We start from the raw sequence: 12219 nt of genomic DNA on the forward strand, positions 1-12219 counted from the left end.
ACTGGAGCCACAGCTGTCATCCTCCAGGCTTTATGATATATCAAGGGGAATTCAATCTTCACTGCTCACAGTAAGCAGCTGCAAGTGAAAAATGCTTGCTGCAGCTGGGTAGGGCAAGATAAGTGTGCTTAAGGAATGTTTACATCTCCTTTTCCATTTAAACTTCACCTAATGCATCCAGGTGTGACTCATACCTGGGACTCCCCAAACACTGCCTGCTGTTGGGTCCTATGGGGTCTCCTCAGCAGAGAGGAATTGTCAAGAATGAGCATATCTATTGTCCCATTCCTGTTAGCACTGTCAGGGTAAGGCAGGCAAAAACAGAGTAGAAAAATCCACTGCTGGCTTGCTAAAACAAGTGTTGATTTGAGCCACCTGTGAAAGGTCCACAAGCCTCAGCAGAGCACAGGGCCAGCATCTCAAAGGTTATTCAGCAGTAGGATGGTTATTCAGGCAAGTGACCCACAGGATATCCTAGGTACACACGGATTGCTGCTCCCTGAGTACTCTTTCCAGCACGAGTCAGCTCTACCGTGTGGGTAGGATACATGTCTACACCAGGCTAAATTAGCAATGACACCTAACAAGCCGTCTCCAAAACTGAAAACAGAAGATGCTCAGAGTACCGGTCTTCATCATAGTAGCTTTGTGAAAAGGCAGAACAACAAACCAGAACTGCTATCTCACAGCTCTGCTGTTTTCAGGACACCCTATGTTAACGCTGTGCCACCTACACGTGTCACAGCTTCAGCTGGTGTGCCAGACCTTTCAGCCTGCTGTTTTGTTGCACAGCACAGACTCTGTTGTCTGCCAGAGTTAAGGGAATGGAGTCTCAAATCCTGCTCAATGGGCCTTAACTTCTGGGAGCCAAATAGCAACTCCCTATTGTGGGCCACGCTTTTCACAGGGATAAAATATAAGAGCAAAACCCATAATACGTGCCAGAAATACTTTTCTGAATACAGTCAAATTACTGCACCGTGGGGTTACAGCCACCAAAACCATATTAACAGCAGATACAAAAGGCTGCGCTGCAGAAAGCTGATTTCTCATCTGCACATAATCTAAATTCAGTGTAACTGAGGAAAGCTTGAGTTAGCAATTAGCTGTGAGCAATCTTTCAGTACTGGGCTGTTCCCCTGTTCTGATTTAGAGCAGCACTTATGCCACTTTATCCCAGCTCACTGAAATTTGAGCTTGAATTGGCATATCCCAGCCTGGTCCTCAATCAAACCCAGTGGTAACTGCTTGTGGCAGTTGAGCACAACCAGCAAGTGTAAATGCTGCTATACTTACCCTTATCTCCTGGATCTCGGTGCTGGTCTGGGCTGAAGACCCATCTGCTGGCACGAGACAAGCGTATATGGCCAGGCCATCCTCTCGCCAGGCCTGCTGCAGCCCTACCACCTGAAACGGAACTTTGGGTCCTGTCATGGTCCACTCATAAGCGGACGCATGATGGTTTGTTTCATTTATGATTTCAGAGTGCAAATAATTCAAAGAGAGTCAAGGAGTCAAATTTCGATCTAAACTGGCACTTTATTAATTATGCCCATAAAGCGACTTACGATAGAAAGAGACAGAGAACAAGAAAAGAGATGGGGAGAAGAGGGAAGGAAAAGGGGTTCATAGCTACCATCATGGGTCCACAGATGTCCAGCGTCTCTGGGAGTCCTGGTCCAGAAGGTGTTCCGTTGTTTTGGTCTTTGCTGGAGGTGATCCCACGGTGGAGGGGTCTTATTCTGTCTTGGTGTTCTGTTACCCCCCAATTCAGCTGCTCCGGAGCTGTCTTCTATGCTAGTCAATACACCTGTGACCCACCTTTGCCTGTGGAGATGTGCCAATCTCCACCTAGCAGGCCACACATGCCAAGAGAGGAGTGTCTGCAGGTCTCCTCCCCTTGCACATGCGCTCCTTCTGACGGTGGTGGTCGACCTGGAGTCTCCTGATGAAGGCCAGTAGTCATCATCACCTTGCCCACATGCTATGTTAGCTATGGGTCTGTGCTAAGTCCCATCATTACTTTTTCTGTCTTTTCCTCCTTGCTTCATGAATCTTTCACAATGGTAGGGAGCAAGGAGGCTTGAAGACAGGTACAAAACATTTTTGAGACAAGGAGGCAGGTACAGGTAGTTAGGTACAAAGCATTCGTTCCGTACCAGCTCTGGCCGTCTTCTGAGGCCTGCATTTCTGATTTATACAGTCAAGTTCTGAGGCTAGAAATGAGAAAATGTTGAGACAGAAATCGATCCTTTGACCGACTGTTACAGGTCCACCTTCCATTTTCATGTCAGGTACCTGTAAATCCATTTGAATAAGATTTCATTTTTAGGTGCTGTATTTACAGACTGAAAAATGACCCTTTATGTTGCTCTGTTGCTTTCAAGTAGAACCCCATAATGTATAACAATCCAGGGAGCAGTCTCCCTTGATTAGTGGATTAGCTATGCTTTAGTCAGCAGAAAAATCAATAAAGATCAAATTAAAAAGGAATAACATGTATGTTTTGATAAGTCATGGATTTATTTTCTCAATGAGGACTCGCAAGCTCTGATTTCCACTGGTTTCACTATGTGAAACCACAAACTTGCATTAGTTCCCTAGGCTAGGAGGAAACAAGAACAGAGGCCCTATCAACGCTGCACTGCATGTTCTTGTCACAGCAGCACTGCATGCTGCCTTTATTAATAATAATGAGATCAACTCATTCTCAGTTCAAAAATCAATGCTAAGCGATTATGTCATTCTGAGGAGCTGGTGCAGGCTTCTTCAATGAACCTCTGTATTCTCTATTAGTAATTGTTAACAGCCAAGACCCCATCAATCCCTGTCCAGAGAACTCACCTTTTTGTTAGACTGAGACGATTCTTTTTTTGATGGATCTTTTAGTGCACACACACGGGGGAGGCAAACATTCTCATTTTCAATATACATACTGATCCAAAGCAAGAAGGGTGAAAAGGGACTCCTGGCAACCCCAAGATGAACACTGGACATCTTCTATCATGATATCAGTTGAGTTCTGAGACAGGTCTCCAGTAGGATAGACCACTCATTGGTCCATAAGGCTACTCAGTGTATGCTGCAACATGATGTGTTTTAGTGTACATAATAAATGAGAAACGTTATTACAAGGTAGAAAAGAGACAGGAAGGATGCCTAAAACAGAATGGGAAGGCACTGTAGTGCTGCAAAGCATCCTGAAACCCAGGCAGCTGGTGGATGAGGGCAAAGGGCTATGGGAAAGCGAGACACAGACAACCAGAAAAAACAAGAGAAAGGATAAGCAGCTGTGTGAGACAGAGAGGCTGGAACCCAGACATACACTAGAGGAAAAGACTAGCAAGTTTGAGTTACAGGACTATAATTACATCCAGGATTCTGGTGAATACAGGAACTAAAAAGTTTTGTTCTCATGGTGTATACCATCACCACAATCTCTAGATATATTAACAGCTCTGCTCTTTCCTGCATATTTAAACCAAAACTATTTACAGAGAGATAAATGCCTTTAGAAATATTTTTTCAACAAAAGGACTGAGTGGATCTTCCAGCTGTTGTATAGGTCAGCTATACCACTCAAAATAGCTCTGCCAAGCCCCTGGCTGCTTGGAACACTGGATTTACATGGGAATTGCTGCAGCACCCCTGCCACAGGGGAATGCTTGCATATGGAAGACCATATTCTCAGTTAGGAGAGAGAAATCACTGTATCTCCGATGAAATCAATAAAAGATATGCCGATTTACAGAAGCCAGGAAATCAGTGGGATTACATAGATTTTAAGGATTTGGTCTAGAAATGCCTCAACTTTTGCATTTTTTTTTAATTAAAGAAATGCTGAGTTTTTCATTGCTACCCAAAAGACGTTTGAGAACCTGTGAAAGAAACTGCTGGGTTTTACCCAGTTTCTATTTCATAGAATCATAGAATCAACAGGTTGGAAAAGACCTACCAGATCATCAAGTCCAACTACTCCTGTCAAATACTAAACCATGCCTTCAGTGCCTCGTCCACCCGCCCTTTAAACACCTCCAGGGAAGGTGACTCAACCACCTCCCTGGGCAGCCTCTGCCAGTGCCCAATGACCCTTTCCAGGAAAAATGTTTTTCCTAATGTTCAGCCTAAACCTCCCCTGGTGGAGCTTGAGGCCATTCCCTCTTGTCCTGTCCCCTGTCACCTGGGAGAAGAGCCCAGCATCCTCCTCTCCACAACCTCCTTTCAGGTAGTTACAGAGAGCAACGAGGTCTCCCCTCAGCCTCCTCTTCTCCAGGATAAATAACCCCAGCTCTCTCAGCCGTTCCTCGTAAGACCTGCTCTCCAGCCCCCTCACCAGCTTTGTTGTTCTTCTCTGGACTCGCTCCAGAGCCTCAACATCCTTCTTGTGGTGAGGGGCCCAGAACTGAACACAGTATTCGAGGAGCGGTCTCACCAGTGCCGAGTCCAGAGGGAGAATAACCTCCCTGGACCTGCTGGTCACGCCGTTTCTGATACAAGCCAAGATGCCATTGGCCTTCTCAGGGTTGCTGTGTCCCAAGTGCAGGACCTGGCATTTGGCCTTGTTCAACCTTATCCCACTGGTCTCAGCCCAGTGGTCCAGCCTGTTCAGATGCCTTTGGAGCATCCCTACCCTCCAGCAGATCCACACTTCCACCTAGCTTAGTGTCATCCGCAAACTTACTAAGGGTGCACTCGATGCCTTCATCCAGGTCATTGATAAAGACATTGAACAGGGCTGGAGCCAGCACTGAGCCCTGGGGAACCCCACTTGTCACTGGCCTCCAGCTGGATTTCACACCATTTACCACCACTCTCTGGGCCCGGCCATCCAACCAGTTTTCCACCCAGGAGAGTGTGCGCCTGTCCAGGCCAGAGGCTGACAGTTTCTCAAGCAGAATGCTGAGAGAAACTGTGTCAAAGGCTTTACTGAAGTCCAGGAAGACCACATTCACAGCCTTTCCCTCATCCAGCAGCCGAGTGACTTTGTCATAGAAGGCGATCAGGTTAGTCTGGCAAGACCTGCCTTTTGTGAACCCATGTTGACTGGGCCTGATCACCTGGTTCTCCTGCATGTGCTTCATGATAGCACTCAAGATCACCTGTTCCATGACTTTCCCTGGCACTGAGTTCAGACTGACAGGGCTGTAGTTCCCTGGATCCTCCCTGCGATCCTTCTTGTAGATGGGCACAACATCAGCCAGCCTCCAGTCCAGTGGAACTTCCCCAGTCTTCCAGAACTGTTGGAAGATGATGGAAAGAGGTTTGGCCAGCACATCTGCCAGCTCCTTTAATACCTTTGGGTGGATCCCATACAGCCCCATAGACTTATGGGTGTCTACCTGGGCAAGCAAGTTTGGCACAGAGACCATCACAACATTTAACCCTACAGTTGCAGCAGAGCCACACAGCCCTGGAAGCTGAGATGCCCTCTTTGAATCGGAGAGAGCTGCTACAAGGCAGAGCTCAGGTTTTTAAATGGGAATAACACAAGGAAAGAAAGCTCACCCTGCAGCTGGTCAGGAGGTAACTAGTTGCTGAGTGAAAGACTCAGACTCTGGGGCTGTGCAAGTAGCAATTTTCATTAGCATGGAACTAACACTAAAGCATGTTAGCAATGTTTTAATGGAAGTGTGAACATCATTAACAATTAATACCATTTCAGTGGAGTTTAAGTGATTTAAAAGCCTTGTGCAGTCTACTCACTCAGGGTGAAATCTATCTGGAGTGCATGGATTGGTATGTCAATGCCTGTAACCAGCGAAAAGAATGAGGCAAACATGCTGGGTAGGGAGGAAAAAATACACATTGCCTGTTTGCCCTAGAGGAAAAGTCTAATATGGGATATGAGAATAAAAATACGGGATCCAAAGGGCAATTAAGATGCAACAGACCACCAGTTGTTTACAGCACTCTTTTCCCTTGTATTTAGTGCTGGTGAGGATGTACCTCGACTCCTGGATCAGTTCTGGGCTCCTCACTCCAAGAAAGACATCGAGGTGCTGGAGCACATCCAGAGAAGGGAATGGAGCTGGGGAAGAGTCTGGAGAACAGAGGTTGTGGGAGCAGCTAAGGGACCTGGGATGGTTTAGCCTGGAGAAAAAGAGTCTGAAGGGAGACCTCATCCCTGTCTACAATTGCCTAAAAGGAAGGTGTAGCAAGGTGGTGATTGGTCTCTTCTCCCTGGTAGCCAGTGACTGAATAAGGTGAAACAGCCTCAAAATGCACCAGGGGAGGTTTAGATTGGACATAAGGGGGAATTCCTTTACTGAAAGGGTTGTCAAGCATTGGAACGGGCTGCCCAGGGAGGTGGTTGAGTCACCACTCCTGGAGGTGTTTAAAATACGAGCAGATGTCATAATCAGACACATGGTCTAGTCGTGGACTGGGGCTGTATTAATGGTTGGACTTGATGATCTTGAAGGTCTTTTGCAACTGAAACCATTCTGTGATTCTATTCTGTGATCCGAAAGGACCGCTTCTTAATTAGATGTGGTAAGAAATAGGCATACGTGTCCGTTTGCTTCTTTTGCCAAGGACAAAGCGTCTAAGTACAAGCCTCTATTCCTAGTGGTCACTTGACTGCTGCAAGTCTGGCTCAACCATTTACTTTCTGTGCCATGCTCTTTGTAACCCATGCACAATCCAGCTCCCTCTGCTCTCAGCAAGACTTTTATTTACTGACTTTAAAGGTGAGTTAGAACATAATTTCCCCTTTCTTCAGCTACTGGAAGAAAGAGACGTCAAGAATGCTTACATATTCACAGGAGGGCAAAACACAGCCTTAATCAGCCAAAAACTTCTTTTGTGCCCTGCCAGTGCACATACTGACCTGAGACAGAAGCCACGTCACAAGGGCCTGGTAGATGTTGGCTGCTCTCAGCACCTTGCCATGCACCTGCCCACCGCGCTGATCCATAGCTACTTGGCCACAACTGGACAGCCTGATGGTCATAAGCAGCACCTCATTCTTCACACTGTGTGGTTGAGGCAGTGCGTCAATGCCTGGCAAAGAAGGGGCTTCCTACAAAAAAAAAAAAAAAAAAAAAAAAAGGATGAAAATGGAAGTCATGTAGATTACTGGAACTGCATTCATCTTTGTGAATTAATTACATTCATTGCCATCACAGGGGGTGCAGTTAATATCTAGCAAGCATTTATCAAAGAGGAATCATAAGCCATAAAAGCCAGGTCATCAAATCAGTGACATCTTCCGAAGCACTTCCATTGAGAGCTGTTACCTGGGTCTCCATTCAGTCAGACAGTGCATGGCAAAGAGACTTACATGGTCACAGTTGGAAAGTATGATTGAATTTATTCAGTATTCTTTAAGATTCAGTTTTGTCGTTATTTTTTTAAATCAGTGAAATGTCTTCAAAACAATTCTGATAAAAATGTCAAAACTTCCATTATTTTCTGCTTCATGTAACACACATTAGTCATAGGTGATGTTATACTTAATTAAACTCACCTTCTTTCTTCACTCTAGTATTGAAGCTTGATTATTCAGGATGCAAATTCATGAGGAGGGACTCACTCAAGCTCGGACTGTGGGGCTATAGTTTATGGCATCTCTCTTGTTTTCCCAAAGATGCAGTAGCCACAGCTGCAATTATCAGCTGGCTTGCTATTCTTACCTACATTCAATTTGCTGCCCCTGACATTTCTTTTGTAAATCAGGAAGCTACTCTCTAAAATCCCAAAGGTTCTCCAGTATACACGAGAATATTGCTCCTCGACATAATGATCCTTCAACAAGAACCCTTGGGACCACCCCCAAGGCATTCTGAGTGCATATATTCTACAAGCATGGACACACATTCATTTTGCAAACACCTGGAGACGTTTATGGGGTTAACTTTTCCAAGCATCAGCTGAGGGCTCTGCTCCCCACTGCAGAGTCAGCAAAGTGCAACACAACTGCATTTCCTGTACATGTCAATGCAATCAGCCAGACTAAACTGCTAATTAAAAGCAGCATTAATCTAACATTACCCACCACAGAGCAAGACTAGCAAGCACCTCTTCTGTAATGTGAGCTGCGGAACACCTTCAGAATACAACAGGAGCAGGAGGGTGCTGAGGAGCAGCTAAACAGTTACATTTTCAGTTGCTCCAGGTAGCCCTTAAAGAGGATTTATGCCCATGCCTTTACACTGAATTAACCTTAATTTGATTTACCTGAATTTACTTTAGAAGCAAAGAAAGCTAAATCCAATTAAAGCTGTAGCGATTAAGGCACAGACCTCGTTGATGGGGGCAACAATTGAGATCAACTTTATCAAGAGGGTGCAAACCTCATATAGTGCCTCTGTATCCAGTAACAGCTATTCCAGTGAATTTCCACCTGTGAGAATCCTGCAGTACAGCGACAGAGTGCAACTCCCTGTTTTCCACAGATGCGCCCCTTATCTTCATGTTTTCTGCCTAGTGCATTCCTTTCCTATTACCCCTTGGGTCTTAATAAATATTCCAAGGTCTCAACAAGCTAGCAAGCATGAGAACATCAGCCGTTTGTTCTGTGCTTGCTGCTAATATCACAGGTACACCAAGGCATACATGTAATACTGGAATCTTTATGCCCACATAAAGCCACTTCAATTCTGATTTAAAATGTCCACAAAGGTGTTCAATGCCTAATCCACTTGAAAGGGCTGGAGAACAGGCCTTATGAAGAGCGGCTGAGAGAGCTGGGGTTGTTTAGCCTGGAGAAGAGGAGGCTGAGGGGAGACCTCGTTGCTCTCTGTAACTACCTGAAAGGAGGTTGTAGAGAGGAGGGTGCTGGCCTCTTCTCCCAAGTGACAGGGGACAGGACAAGAGGGAACGGCCTCAAGCTCTGCCAGGGGAGGTTTAGGCTAGACGTTAGGAAAAATTCTTTACAGAAAGGGTCATTGGGCACTGGAACAGGCTGCCCAGGGAGGGGGTTGAGTCACCTTCCCTGGAGGTGTTTAAGGCATGGGTGGACGAGGTGCTGAGGGATATGGTTTAGTGTTTGATAGGAACGGTTGGACTCGATGATCCGGTGGGTCTCTTCCAACCTGGTTATTCTGTGATAAGTTAATGTAGCTTGACTTTCGTGCCTGTCCTCAAAACAGACAATTCCTTAAAATGCTTTTCAAAAACATATACTAGTAAAAAGTCCCAAGCAGATCTATTGCATCATCCAGTGTTTTGGTGGCAAAACATCTGCTGCACTGCTTACCAGTACCAAGTAAAAACTGCAATTAGTAATAAAGGAAAATAGTCACGTGACAGTTCTTGGTGCTGCAGAGCTAGCTGCATTACAAATGATATTGTAGTCCTGGGAGGAAGAAGAATTGATGCAGGTTTTGACCCTATCATTATAATTCTTTGAGGATGAGGCCTTAAAAGAAACTTGCAGGCTTTCAGGAAAAGATGACCTTCTTTATCCTATACTGGAGAAATGATTCTTTCTTTCTCTCTCAAGTGGAGATCAATGACAGGAAGTGACTCACAAGCTGAAGACAAACCAGTATGTACTGAGGCTTCACCAGGATATTTCCAACTATTCCAAATGCGCTTGGCCCAGCAGCAAGGAAGGAGGATCAACTAAGAATTTTACTTATTAAAATGTCCTTTCTGAGAATGAGTGAGGTATTAGTCATTGTTGGTCCTTCCCTGTCCTCCCTCTGCCAGCCTCCTTAACCCAACAAAAATCTAGGTATAAAACTCAACTAATTTCAGAAATATTAAGGCTAATAAACAAAAAAAGGAGCTAATCCTATTTAAATCTGGGCAAGAATTGCTGAAATAAGATGCATTCAGTGCTTTCTTAGCATGCCTTCCCACAGCATTGCCCAATTTACCTTTGTCTATCTAAGAAAAGGGTTCAATTTGCCTACATGTTACACTGGCTTTTATTTGTGACAGTATTAGATTATAAAGAGACTAAAATGCTGGGCTATTTCAGGCTGCTCTGACTACAATTGCTCTGTCACTCACAGACACGCTTACAACGGATTGTAACCAAGTGCCAACAACTACCATAGAGTAAATAAGATGAAATTTCCTATTTCCAAAGTGCTTGCTATTTCATTTGTGCAATTATAGTTTATAACATTGCAATTTATAACCAGCTCAATTTTCCAGCCACCCCTCCACACCTAGTTCTTCCATCTTTCTCCTCTCTCATAAGGTAACATCAGTGCAAGCAGAAGCAGTGACCACACTGAGCAGCCAAGGAATAACCACGCCCCAAATCCACACCAAAAAAAAGAAATGAGAAAAAAAGATTTGCAAAATAACTGAAGGATATGCATATATCCTAGTCTTCAGCTATAGTAGTGTTGAAGTGACACACACAGAGCATAGCTCCAAAGGAAACTACTACTCATAAAAACCCTGTAATATGAAGGCATCCATACAATCATTAAAAACTAGCATTTTACCTCCATGTTTTATTTTTTAAAAGCAGAGCCATTTAAAATCCCAGCAAGCCAAAGCCAAGTGGATATAAGTTTGTAAGCCAAGATTAATGTCATTTTGTTTCTAATAAAAGAGCTCTAATGGGTTAAATGATGCCTTTGTTGGTGTTTTTCAAGACCAGTTAGCATTGCCTTTACTACATCTGCATACTGGATTACACAAACAGCTCTGTTGCCCTAAAACCAGGAGTCATTATCAATGCTGTTGAAGGCTGGAGTGACTGAGCAGCAGCTCAAGAGCCAAGAGGGCTGGGTGACAACTCCACTGCCAGGTCCCAGGTAGACAGCAGGCAGGAGCAGTTCCCACTTGCTGCTCTTTGGGAACCACACTACATCACACGCTTGGGAAGTTCATGTCACCACACAGAACCCAAGAAAGTAGCATTTCTCAGCAGGATCAGCTCACCCACCTGAGGGATTATCCCAGTGGAAGGGCAGATAAGGAGAAGCCAATTCTTTTTTTTTTTTTCTTACAGATACAGCTGCATTTTTGCAGGTAAACAAAACATCAGTATTTCCCTTGTCATACCTTTCCCAATACTAACACTGAGGCAAGATATCATATTCAATCAAAAAAAACACTCTCTACTGCATTGAGCAGGCTCCACAACAGAGAGAGCTAAATCACAACAGCCACTGCACGCAGAGTGAAGATAAGCAATGCTCACCCAGTCCCCTCCTTCTTTCCTAGAGGGGAAAGGGAAGGAAAAGAAACATGATGACTCTCATTGGCTGAAAGCTTAATCAAAATAATTGTTTTCAGCCATGTCTAAATTTATTCTTCTATGTCATCTGCACCCTAGCTTGGATCACAGATTTAAGAGGCAATCCCTGATGAATGGCAAATTACTGACTGCAGAAATCTTTTGCCAAATGATGCATCTGCCACACGTCTGTAAATGTAAGCTGATTTCTAGGTACTTTAGCAGCTCCAGATAATTGCTGTAATGAAAACTCCATACTCTGGTGCTGAAATAGCTCTAGCATTGTATGTTCAGGCTTCATTACAGACAGAGCTCACAGTGCAAAATGCGAGCATGTGGATTATGTGGTTATACACCTATTTTGCATGCAGCCATGTGGCTAATCTAGGAGAGGAGATGGTTAGGACACTGAACAGTTCTGTCTATCTAAGGCAAAGCTGATAACGCTCTTTCACGACTTCTAAAAATTCTTGCATTAGATGAAGACATATTGGAAATGTCAAGTGCTTCTTCATTTTCATTCTGTGGGGAAGGAAAAATGATGACTATGCCATCTGGTAGATTATTTGAAATTCCACATTAAATTGTGGAATAAACCCTGAAACCATTCAAAACACTGCTTTATCATTCAAAGTGGGACCCATAGGGAAGAATGAGGCAGGAATCTGCATTTCCTGTGTACAACTGGCAGAACATGCTGTAATTAGGAAGGTAACAGTAACAAAAAGCAGAGCAGATAGATGTTAATGGTCCAAATGGTCTTTATGTTAATGCATTTTTGTACCAGATTCACTCTCTCCAGCACCAATGGTGAAAAGTCTGGAGCACAAGCCTTATGATGAGCGGCTGAGGAAGCTGGAGTCGTTTAGTCTGGAGAAAAGGAGACTGAGGGGAGACCTCAACGCTCTCTACAACTACCTAAAAGGAGGTTGTAGCAAGGTGGGGGCTGGTCTCTTCTCCCCAGTAGCCAGTGACAGGACAGGGGGCAAGATGCACAGGTGGTAAGATTGGACATTAGGGGGAATTCCTTTACGGAAAGGGTTGCCAAGTATTGAAATGGGCTGCCCAGGGAG

General features: G+C 44.5%; 1 protein-coding gene across 1 annotated transcript in view; it reads right to left on the bottom strand.

Annotated features, from left to right (window-relative positions):
* DNAAF8 (dynein axonemal assembly factor 8) overlaps positions 1–12219 on the bottom strand; it is a 101273-nt gene that overhangs the window by 62706 nt on the left and 26348 nt on the right. The window contains 3 exon segments of the mRNA XM_069870285.1: positions 1297–1427; positions 2259–2298; positions 6830–7021. Of these exon segments, the coding sequence (XP_069726386.1) occupies positions 1297–1427; positions 2259–2298; positions 6830–7021 (363 nt within the window).

Source organism: Phaenicophaeus curvirostris, chromosome 16 (assembly GCF_032191515.1).
Source record: "Phaenicophaeus curvirostris isolate KB17595 chromosome 16, BPBGC_Pcur_1.0, whole genome shotgun sequence".
NCBI lineage: Eukaryota > Metazoa > Chordata > Aves > Cuculiformes > Cuculidae > Phaenicophaeus > Phaenicophaeus curvirostris.